General features: G+C 40.5%; 1 protein-coding gene across 1 annotated transcript in view; it reads left to right on the top strand.

Moving 5' to 3' along the window:
* Positions 1–12,355, top strand: part of DNAH14 (dynein axonemal heavy chain 14) — a 472,613-nt gene that overhangs the window by 442,774 nt on the left and 17,484 nt on the right. Inside the window, exons 79-86 of the mRNA XM_061626120.1 lie at positions 259–486; positions 2,559–2,756; positions 3,741–3,940; positions 5,978–6,159; positions 6,541–6,696; positions 9,229–9,425; positions 9,693–9,805; positions 12,061–12,191. Coding sequence (XP_061482104.1) covers positions 259–486; positions 2,559–2,756; positions 3,741–3,940; positions 5,978–6,159; positions 6,541–6,696; positions 9,229–9,425; positions 9,693–9,805; positions 12,061–12,191 — 1,405 coding nt within the window. The remainder of the gene's footprint in view (positions 1–258; positions 487–2,558; positions 2,757–3,740; positions 3,941–5,977; positions 6,160–6,540; positions 6,697–9,228; positions 9,426–9,692; positions 9,806–12,060; positions 12,192–12,355) is intronic.

Genomic DNA, 12,355 nt, shown 5'->3' with positions numbered 1-12,355 from the left:
AACATAGAATTAAACATCAGTATGAACATTTAAGGTGGCCATGCCACAGACCATCTGAGAGAAGCTTGTGGACCTCCGGTGGTCCATGGACTACATTATGTGAACCCCTGAGTTAGAGGAAAGTCCATTTGCTTTCATTGCACTTCCATGTAATGAAATATGTTTAGAATCACCTTGTAAAGATTCATTAGAAAATACATATGTATTTTACTGAAGTCTACTTGTTTTATTTATAAATTGTCTTCCTTTTTGCTAAAGATAATAATAGAACCTCCCCAAGGACTAAAGGGAACATTGCTTCAAACATTTGGATTAAGTGGTACAGGAATAGTAACAGAAACTGTATTCAACAAGATTACCTGCGGGCCATCATGGAAAAGGTTATTGTTCAGTCTGTGCTTCTTCCATGCTGTAGTCCATGAAAGAAAGAAATATGGCGCTTTGGGATGGAATATTCCATATGAATTTAATTCTTCAGATTTGGAGGTAAGAGGAAGCCTTGCAGTTGAAATAAAAGTATGATTACAAATAGTATGTGGGCGTTATCCAGCTAAGCAGTTCTGCTAGGACAAGGAGTTTTGGCTGCACCGCTGAACTTCCCCACCCTCTCTTCTCCTCGTGCGCTCCCCATATGCCATCAATATCTGTTCCAGGGGTTCCCCAAACCCTTCAGATCAGATTAAGAGGTGTATATGGGGTGCACAGGGAGAGGGGAGGTTGAGAAAGTCCATGGCACAGCTAAACTTCCTTGCCCTAGTGGAACTGTTTAGTTGAATATCACCTTATATTGTATCTATTATAACCATAATTTTCAAACTGTGTTTAGCACAAAACATACCCTCTGCTCTCCACCTTTTCCTTTGGATCCCCTTCCACCTGACTCTTCTTCTGTTATTACATTCAAACATATCCTTAAGGAATGTCTGTTCAGCCTGGCTTTTCGTGATTAACCCTCTTCCTTTCCTTACCTTTAATGTGTCTTGTGTCGAAGTTTAGATTGTAAGCCTGCAGGATAGGCTTATGTTGTTTTTAGATTTTGTACGCTGTGTTGCAGGCGAGGTCCTAGCAGAAAAGCTTCTTTGAAATGAGGACTTTGAAAGATTTCTATTTCTATTTTATTATCAACTCTAAGCAAACAACAAACTAGATGTTTTTCTACTGATACAACTGACTGAGAGAGAAGGCCTAAAAATTGCTGCTAGATGGATTGATTCCATAAAGGAAGCCACAGACCTGAATTTACAAGATCTGAACAGGATGGTTCATGACAGATGCTCTTGGAGGTCACTGATTCATAGGGTCACCATAAGTCATAATCAACTTGGAGGCACATAACAACAACAAGCATCACTTTCAGTTTCCTAAGGAAAAAAGTCATAATTTTAATATAGCACCTAAAGATGTTAGGTTATTTATAGATATTGGTCAAAATCATTGTTTTATAATGGTCTGCAAGACCCAGACCATTGATGTTCCCATTGGTATGGAAACGACACTCAGTTTGTATGAGGCATGGGTGCCCTTAACGCAGGCCAGCTTTTGTGTCTACAGAAGATGAAGCAGTTGGTCCAGTCTATAGCCTGATCAGGAGATGTGTTTGGTGTGGGGGGTGTATTATGAGGTTGTTTGGGAAATTTTGATACTTTGGAATTGTTGAGAATTTGGGAGAGGGAGTGGGGAGAGATCTCTGCTGACAGAAACCCAACCCTTGATCCTATGTGATGGAGGGACTTGGATGAAGCAGAGGTGTTCCTCCTCCCAGGCTTGCCCAGCCCCACTGGTATCTAGCAGGAGTGCCCTGCTAAAAGAAGCAGGAACCCCTGAAATGCTCAGGGAGGGGGGAGGCCTGTGCCATCACAGGTTCTGCTGGGTCCTGAGTTGGACCTGCTCCTGCTATAAAAGTCTCAATCCAGGCCTGTTTGCTGTACCAGCCTGGGAGCTGGCAGGGCAAAGAGGTATATTACTTCCCCACACACACACTTTTGCCTTGGCCAGTGTGAGTAGCACAGCAGTGACTGTGCTGTTTCCTTAAGCCCCTCTCCTGCAAATCGCAGGGTTTGGATTACAACTTTAGTTAGGATGGTGTTGGATTTGAACTTTGTTGGATTCTACCAAGACCCAACCTCCAAGAACAATGAAAATGTTTCTGGTATGCAACATCAGCAGCAGGACTGGTGAGTGAAGCACATAGAAGTGCTTCATATAGTCTGAGATCCATATAAAGTTACACTTCAGGCAAATCCAAGAACTTGGGTATGGCTTGTGTGGTCTCTTTTTTCCTTAAGTTTCTTTCTTTAAGCATTTCCCTCATTTCATGTCATCAACTATTTTTAAAGCTCATCTCAGTTTCAAAAGTGGTTTTCCAGATGGCATGGATGGTTGTTCTTCAAGGCCAAAGACCAAAGCCCTCTTGGGCATGTAAAGCTAGTTGCATGATTCTTTGGATCCCAGTCCTTGTCCATGTACAAAAAGAACTTTAATTACAAGATGTAACTACATCAGTAATGCTACAATAGAAAAAAAATTTAAAAAAATTATTTTAACATTTTGTTCCTAAGATTTCCATCCAGATGCTGGAGATTCTTCTTACAAAGCAGAAGACAATTCCTTGGGCAGCACTACATTACATGACTGGAGAAGTAGCATATGGAGGCCGTGTAACTGACCATTGGGATCGTCGGTGTTTGCTTAGCATTTTGGACAATTTTTATAACCCTTATGTATTGCAAGAGGATTTTGCTTATTCTAATGATTGGGTAGGGAAAGCCATTTATTTCTTCAATATTTTACAGTACTTTAACAATCTGTATCTACATTGTTATATAAAAGGTTAGTTCAGCCATAAAGGAAACCATGGTTTTCCGCTGTGTGCATGTTCCATGGCGAGCCTTGGGGTCACATTTTCCCCCGCTCTTCTCCTACCTCCCCTCTTTCACATGCAAGAGGAGGAGATTAAAAGCTTTCTGCTTTCATTTTAAACTAACCACCATTAGCTATTATGAAACTATAGTCCAGCACCAGCTTTGGCTATTTTGTACATTTTGCTCCCAATGACTTTTCCTATTATCCATTTTGCATGGACCCTGGACAGTTCTGCATATTACAGACATATGTGACCTACAATCATCCAACATTTCTGTCTCTGTCTTCAGTCTGGAAACCAGAAGACACTGTTAAGAGGAGGAAAAGGCAGAACTAGTAGCAGAAAACTTGTTATGACTGAGCTCAAGGAACTTTGGTCAGTTAAACTCTCATTAGTTCTAGCCAGCCAGGCTCATGCCATAGTTTCAGATCCTTGGGTGTTCACTAATTAGAATGAACTCCCTGATTTCAGACATAATGAACATAATTGTTAGCTTTGTGATAAAACCTGGAATATTTCAGTCTCTTCCTGCTGAATGTGAGATAAACAGAGAGGGGAGCACTTGAGCCCAAGACTTGCTGGAGGTTATCCAGGGGCAAGACATATATTTACATTATGTCCAAAACAGTCCATAGAGTGAGTTGGGTCTCTTACTGTCTGAGAGTATTGTTTTATGCCAAGCATAGGCAGATACAGAATAATAATCCTCTCCAGGCTATGCAGCAATCTGTCAGGATATGCTTCCTCTTTCCCTTCCATGATCCACTTGGAGCAGTGTTAAGGGCCATATGTGGTTAGGACTCAGGAATATCCTCCAATGAGGAGGAGGAAAGAGGGTATAAACAAAGAAAATGAAGTATTGTCATTGATTTTTCAGGTATATCGACCAATATCTGAAACAGATACTTTGAGAGACTGCAGAGCCTATCTACGATCTCTTCCAGAAAATGATTCTCCAGAACTCTTTGGAATGCACCATTGTGCTGAAAGAGCATATATAAAATCTCAAGCAGAATTATTTGTTGAGTCCGTTGTCAGTACCCAGCCAGCAATCAGCACAGACACTCTCATCATCAGGTCACTACTTGGAGTTTTCTTCTCTTGCTTCTAGATAATGACCACAATCCAGCAGAGTTAAGCATCACATGCACAAGCTCCTTAAATTCACGCAAAATGAAGATTAACTTGAAGTTATAAGTTCTCCTCTCTTTCAGACTCCACCTCTTGTAACTTCACCTCTTCTAATTATACAGCCACAACAGTGGCTGTTTACTATAGCCAGCTTGGATTTTTAACATTCTGCCATGTTAAATTGTAAATACCCCCATGTCATTCTGCTACTTCCCATAAACTCATTTCAAAATGAAATTTTAAAAAATGTATGGTCCTGAACTCAGAAACGCTTGCTTAACAATCCTCTACATTTTCATGGTGATACAGAACACACTCAGAAAGAATCCAGAGTTCAAAATCTGAAACAAGAGTGAAATAATCCAGACCCCTATTGGACTTCCTTTTGTCAGTGGTCTCACAATTTGTTGAAACTAATTAAAAATCAGCCATATTCACAGAGTACCTGTGAATCCTATTACTAAACTTCCCCATACTCTGACCTTCATCTTCTGCAGTGTAAAAGTTTAAAAAAGCATGGTTAATTTTTAATTAATTAAAATTAATTAATTAATTTAAAAAATTAACAATGAAGTCAGTGATAAGTGCAGACATGCTCAGTAAGAACCAGCTGTCAATGTTATAAACATCAGACTAACAGCTGATTGGCTCAGTCAGCTTTGGTTTAAATTTAGGTGGGAGACTATATGCATCTGCTGTAGAATAAATAAAAGATGGGGGAACCCCCAAAATAATGATGCTGTTAACAATGTTTTCCTTTTGGAAAAGAAAGGTGCTATCCCTCTGTCCAGTGCCCACCCACTCATCCAATCTCTTCTGCTCCCTCCCCCTTCCCTCCCCCTTCTTTCCTACCCCTCCTCTTCCCCATTTCCCCTGCCCACCCCTACTCAGGTCAGTCTTACTTATCCGAAGCATGATTGCACAGGAGAAAATTTTACTGAAATCAATAAGTATGCAAATGATCAAACCTGTCCTCGCCTCCTTTGTCCTATCCCTTCCGTCCTGCCCTTCCCTTCCCTACCTTCCTCCTCTCCCTCCCTCCCTCCCTTCAGCTCCAGTGGCCAGTGGTTTAACAGTCAGCCCCTCAGAGAATTCTGGTGATTGTAGCTGTGTGAGGGGCATGGGGCATCTCCTAGCAACTTTCAGCACCCTTCACAAACTACATTTCCCATTATTCTTTGGAGGAAGCCATGACTGTTTAAAGTGACATAGATGTCTAGCATGGATGTGGCCAGGGATAGCTTTGGTTTATATGTGGGTGGGAGACTACATATCTTCTGTAGAATAAAAAGGTTAGCGAGTCCCCCCAAAATGATACTGTTAACCATGTTTTCCTTTGGGAAAGAAAAGGGACTTTTCCTCAGCCCAGTACCCACCCACCCAATCTCCTCCCTTCTCTCCCCTCCCCCATTCCTCCTCCACCTTTCTCCTTACCCCAACCCTTCCACCCTCCCCTCCCTCTCCCCTCATGCCCCTCCACTCTTCCTCCTCCCTTCCTCCTCAGAGGCAAAGGTTACCAAATTCTTCCAAGCTACACAGGAGGTGGATTGAACTGTGAAAGACCAACCCAAATTGTCTTTGCATTTTTACAAATTTGTAGGGCAGTACAATATCTGAGAGAGGAAGTCAGGTCTCCTGCTCCCCTGGCACATTCACTATAGCTGACCATTTCCCCTGCTTTTTAAAGTTTGATAGACATATCTGTTGGCTATAGAAGCATTCTTAAACCACAAGGGTTTTTTGCCTATTAGTGATTTACCTTACTTGTTCATCTTCCCAACCCTTTCTGGAAATCCCATCTGGGATTCCCAACGTTTTTTGCATAGGTAGGTTAACATATATACAAAATCAGGTGCACAAACCCACAAAGATAGTCTAGGAATATATCTTTGACAACAAACTATGATCAATACACTATGAAACCATAGGATAACTTGATTAATCATTTTAGTTCTAAGAAATTTGCTTTCTTTTTTCTTTTAGTGGCAGAAGGACTCAAGATGAAATAGTACTGGAAATAGCATCTGATATTCGAATAAGGCTGCCACTGACTGTAGAAGATATGGGACAGACACCTGAAACTAAAGATGGATCCAAAGAAAAAATTACATTAGAAAGCTTCAAGTCAGGCCCAATTTGGGCTGCACTTGTGAAAGTTGCAAAAGGTCAGAACTGTGATTCACACAATTAAAAATGGAAACAAGCTTTATCTTACAAAATATATATTATTTATTTATTTATTATTTAATTTATATCCCACCCTTCCTCCCAGCAGGAGCCCAGGTCGGCAAACAGAAGTGTTAAAAACATTTTAAAACATCATAAAAACAGACCTTAAAATACATTAAAACAAGACGTTAAAAACATTTTTTTAAAAGCTTTAAAAACATCTTTTAAAAAAGGCTTAAGAACATTATTAAGAAAACATATTAACAAGCATAGGGTTCTAATCTGTTCATTATTATTATGAATACATGAGGAACAAAATCAGTATAAAGCATCCCAATATCTTAGGTTAGGTGATTTCCCCATATGTGGAAAAACAGTCATTAGCAGTTTGATCCTGAGTGTTGGCAGTGAGGATTCTCACATCAATGCTGGAATAAAATCTCTGGCAAGTGAGCCACCATCACTGAAAAAACTCAGAGCCAAAAGCCTAAGAATTAGTCCAGAATTCATCAGGGTGGAAATAAGCACCTCAGGTGAGGAAAAGGATGTTACATTAATGGCAAAACTTAAATAAAGGTGCTGTTTGTGTGAATTGGCCATGTAGACCATAGTGGAATATATGGAGCTGCCTTATGCTGAGTTGATCCATCTAACTCAGTATTAACTACAAGAGTGGCTGTATACTATAGCCAGCATGGATTTTTCACATTCCAATGTATTAAATTAAAAATACCCCCATGGCATTCTGCTGCTTCCCATAAGCTCATTTCAAAACAAAATCTTACAAAACTCATAGTCCTGTACTCAGAAACGCTTGCTTAACAATCCTCTGTGTTTTCATGGTGATACACAAAACACTTGGAGAGAATCCAGAGTTCAAAGTGTAATAAGAGAGAGAGAAAAAGCCAGACCCCTTTTGGACTTTTTTCTGTCAGAGTTCTCATAATTTGTTGAAATTAATTAAAAATCACCCATGTTCACAGAGTACCTGTAATCATATTACTGATCTTGCCCCATACTCTGACCTTCACCTTCTGCAGTTTAAAAGTTTAAAAATTCATGGCTGATTTTTAATTAATTTAAGAAAAATAACATTGGCATCTACAATAGCACAGGCATGCTCAGTAAGAACAAATTGTCAATGTTCTAAAAGCCAGACTAACAGCTGTTTGGCTTTGCTAATCATGGGGCCACACCCATGCCAGACATTTATTCCACTTTAAACAATCATGGCTTCCCCCCAAAGAATCCTGGGAAGTTTGTTTTGTGAAGTGCTGAGAGTTGTTAGGAGACTCCTATTTCCCTAACAGAGCTCCAGTGCCAGTGGTTTAACAATCAGCCCCTCTTCCCAGAGAATGCTGGTGATAGTAGCTCTGTGAGGGGAATGGGCTCCTACGGGGACGAAGAGTGAGATATAAATCTAATCAATAATAAAAAATGGGGCATCTCCTAGCAACTTTCAGCACCCTTCACAAACTACACTTCCCAGGATTCTTTGGTGGAAACCATGACTGTTTAAAGTGGAATAAGTGTCTTTTGTGGATGTAGCCAGAGACAGATTTGGTTTAAATTTGGGTGGGAGACTACATGTGTCTGCTGCAGAATAGAAAGGTGGGGGGAATAAAAATGATACTGTTAACAATATTTTCCTTTTGGAAAGGGATGTTTGCTCTGCCCAGTGCCCGCCCACCCAATCTCCTTCCCTTCCCTTCCTCCTCCCCCTTTCCCCTCCCCCTCCCTCCCTACCTCTACCCTTCATCCCCTCCTCCTCCCCCTTCTTGCCCCTGCCCCAGGTCAGTTTCACTTATCCTAAGCATGACTGCGCAGGAGTAAATCCCATTAAACGCAATAAGCATGCAAATGATCAAACCTGTCCTCTTCCTCTCTCCTATCCCCTCCCCTCCCTCCTGGCTCCTCCCCTCCCCCTCTCCCCTAAGAGGCATGTTATCAAATTCTTCCAAGCTATACAGGAACTGGATTAAATTGTGGAAGACCAACCCAAATTGTGTTGGGTTTACAAATTTGTAGGGCAGTACAGTATCTCAGAGAGGTCAGGTCTCCTGCTCCCCTAGTGCATTCACTATAGCTGCCTAATTTCCCTGCTTTTTAAAGTTTGATAGAAATACCTGTTGGCTACAGATATGTTCTTAAACCACAAGGGTGTTTGTTTGTTTTTTGGCCTATTGGTGAATGGTCTGCGATGGCAGCTGCTCTCCAGGATTTCCAACAGATATCTCTCTCCCACCCTTACCTGGAGGTACCAGGAATTGAACTAGGACCTTCTGCATGCAAAGCAGATGCTTTACCACTGAGCTATGACCCTTCCCTGAACCTCTACATGTTCATATATACAAAACTAAACCCCAATTCTGCCCTCACTTTTAAGCAAAATAGATTTTGTCCTAAGAATTAATTCAGATGAGAAGTTAAATAAGTATCAGAAGAACAGGTAATTGTATGGTTTGGGACCAGGCTATTTGAAAGGCTGCCTTGGCCTGTATGAATCTGCTGTTGCCTTGGGATTGTCCTGCTCATCTGCCTTTTAAAATCAGTTTCATTAGTGAGCATCAGGGACAGGATCTTCACTCTTGGTGTTTTTAAAAAAAGACTTTGAAGACCTGTTTGTTCCAAGTGGCCTTTAATTGATGTGATTTCACTGTATATACTGCTGATATATTGCTCTGTTGCTATGGTTAATGATATTTTTTTATGTTTTAAAATATTGTTGCCTGTCTTCAATTTCTTTTTATGTTTAAAAGCTTTAATAATGTTACATGGTTTCAGTTTTGTGGTTTATATTGTTGTATGCTGCCTTTGGATAACTTTTCTGAAAATATAGCATGAGAGTGCTTTAAATAAATAAATACTATAAATTGGGACTGACCCATATGCCTAAGGCAAAAGATCCAAACAGTGTCCCCTCTCTAAGAAAAAAAGTTAGTAATAAATCAAATAGTTGATACTTTGCTGCCCTTCAATAGTGCCCAAAATCTGCAGCTTGATGACAAACTTGCTCTGCTTATCAGTAGGATGATAACAAGTGGACTTTTTTTTTTTAACTATAGGTCCTGGTTCTTTTACCAGTTCAACATTGCTAACTGTCTTGCATCAAGAGATTGACCAGTATAATAATTTATTGTCCATAATAATGCAGTCATTACATGCACTTCAGTTAGGCATCAAAGGCGAGATTATCTTCACCACGGGACTAGAAGAGCTTTATAATTCAGTTTTGAAAGCCAAAGTTCCTGAACTGTGGCAGGTAGGTAAATGAGGAACATAACATAAGGTCTTGCACCCAGAGCTTTTATGTATGAAGAGGCTCTGAGCAACACAGTTGACTGAAAGCTGTCCAATGTGTAATGCTTATCTGTACTGCAGTACTTCCCTCCTTTTTATCATCCAGATGAATGTGTCACTTGCATGCTATCTGCTCAGAGACTACACAGCTGGGTGGGAGGAATGGATAAATTTATTTTTGTAATATTTTAAAACATGAAATTCTGCTTTGTCTGCCATTACATGACAGCAACTTTCCTTTAAATCGCTTAAACCTCTCGGATCCTGGATTGATGACCTCATTATAAGAGTGAATTTCTTTTCCATGTGGGCTAAACAGGTTCTTGCCTTTATGGAATCAAGGTAAAATGCAAAATATAACAGCGAAAATTCTAGTGAAGCATATAAATGTTAAGAAACCAATAGAGAATTACAATGCTGAGGTTAACACAGTAATTTGCAATTGCAATATTTCTGATACCTACTATAGAAATCCAATTGAAGATTATGAACATGACATGTCTCTTTTGAATCTGGCATATAGATATATAGATATAAATTGTGTGTGTGTGCATGTGTGTGATGATCTGTCAATTTTGGTTCTCTCAGTTTCCCATTTCCACTCTGAAATACAGTTCTTCACATTTCTGCAGCAATTTGAGAATTTTTATTTTAAAATTCCTCATGAAAATTCTTTAGCATTTTAGTGTGAATTTCTCCTAATAAACACATTTTGTATAGTTTTGATTAGTGTACATATTTTGCAAGCAAATTCTCCTAATATAAAACATTTTAGTATGATATTTTCACTCATATATTCATTTTATGCACACTCCCCATATATATTCATTTTTGTGAACGTTGGTTGGGGAACTACATTGCAAAATTCAGATAAGTGCCAGATTTTGAAGGATGGCTGTATTTTGGTTCTCAATTTTGGACAGTGCAAAATTTGATGAATTTGGCTTTAAATATGAACCAAATTGAATTCTTCCCCCATCCTAATTTATATGACTTGCAGCAAAATGTTGCTGTTTGGAGTGATGCCATTCAAGTTCCTAGCCATTCCACTCCATTCCCCCTCCCTCCTGGATTTTGTTTTTTCCCCAAATAGCCAGCATTCCATGCCCACTCTGGTCTACAGATACTACCCTCTTGTGGATGAATAGTGTTGTTTTGGCTACATAATAAGGATGGGCATTTGGAGAATGAGTTTGCTTTAGTACAAATGATATTTGAAGTGATCACCTTTAGAGCTGGAGGGCATTCTCAGTCCTCAATATGAACATCTTTCTAATTGACTTCTCAACTTATGAGGGGCTTGTGACTTTCCAGACGGATTCTACTGACTCTAACAAGGAAGCAGGATCTTAACTGAGTTCCTTGGAGTTTATAATTTGTTTGCTTTTACAGATTTCTCTCTCCCTTAGAGTTCTCTCTTCCCATCTCATCCCAATACATTCTAGATAGGGACAAGAGTTAGTGACCCAATGCATCTGTCATGTGGAGCTAATTTTTTTCACATACCACTCCAGCCACACCTTCTCCAGGATGGGCAGGGGGAGATGGAACCAGTGAGGCTATTGTGGCTTCAGGAGCAGCTTAATTCTTTGGCATGGCACTTTGCAACTTCTGCACCTTTCCAGACTTTTCCTTTAGCAATCTGCTCATCCTTCTGACCGCCTGAAATTCTCCCACTCTACTATTCTGTATGTTCTCATTTCCTTTTTTCATGCTTTTGGAAGTTCATGGTTTAGCCACGTTGGCATCCCCCCTTCTGTTAGGGATTTCTGATCTTTTCAGTCTGGTCTTGGAGCTGCTTGTTGGTGAAAGAGTCAATTACCAAGCTAGCCCTGCCTCCTGTCTAGATAGGAGGGGTCAGGGCCGGCTCCAGGAATGCCGAGGCCCGTGGGCATCAGCTTGCCCTGGGCCCCGGGGTGTGTGTGTGCACATGCACACGCAGCCCCCAACCTACCTGTCTGCTGTCTTTTATCATTGCCCTTAATGAAGATGGCAGCCGCAGTTTCCCTAAGGGGATGATGCCTCTGCCGCCATCTTTGTTGATGGCACGCGTGCGTGCTACATGTGCGCATCTCTGCCATCAACTAAGATGGCAGCAGGGGCTTCAGTACCTTAGGGAAACCGCGGCCGCCATCTTCATTAAGGGCAATGGTAAAAGACAGCAGACAGGTAGGTGGGGGGCGTGGGGGGCCACGGATCACAGAAGGGGAGCAGAGGGGTGGCTGAGGGGCCCCCTGTAGCTCCAGGGGCCATCAGGCCAGTGCCCCACCTGACCGCCCTTTAGAACCAGCCCTGGGATAGTCTGGGAGGGATAGTCTGGGAGGGATAGTCTGCATCTCCAAGTACAGGAATTTACTAAAAGAAATTCTCTTTTTTTATCCTTTGATGTTTTTCTGGCCAGTGCCAAAATATATACTGGATTATATTTTTCATGTACTGAATTTATTTGAATGAATTTGAACTATATTTGTACTTTTGTAATGGTTATGCTTTTGGCCAATGCAGTTTATTGAATAATTGGCCAATTAAAATGATAAATAAAATATCCATTTATTTGAGAGTGAAACTGCCTACTTAGAAACATAATATTCTTAAAGGTTTCGCTATTTATCGACACTTCAGAAGCTAAACAGAACTCAGTCTAGTGAGGAGGATCCTGACTTCATCGGTGGCAACTTTCAGGGACACCCCAGTTGCTTTTGGCTTCCAGGTTTCTTTTTTCCACAAGGTACGTAATTCCATAATTATCCATGATCCATTTATTTTCATTTTTCTTAATCTGTTCTTTATCATGCTGAAAATGGCTTCTGGCTGTTGCTGTTACTTTTGTATTTACTCTTCTACAAATAGTAAAGGGAAAACAAGCTTGTCTAGAGAGTTCATATAAGGGTT

Source organism: Rhineura floridana, chromosome 4 (assembly GCF_030035675.1).
Source record: "Rhineura floridana isolate rRhiFlo1 chromosome 4, rRhiFlo1.hap2, whole genome shotgun sequence".
NCBI classification, from domain to species: Eukaryota; Metazoa; Chordata; class Lepidosauria; order Squamata; family Rhineuridae; genus Rhineura; species Rhineura floridana.
This window is presented reverse-complemented; position numbering and strand designations above follow the sequence as displayed.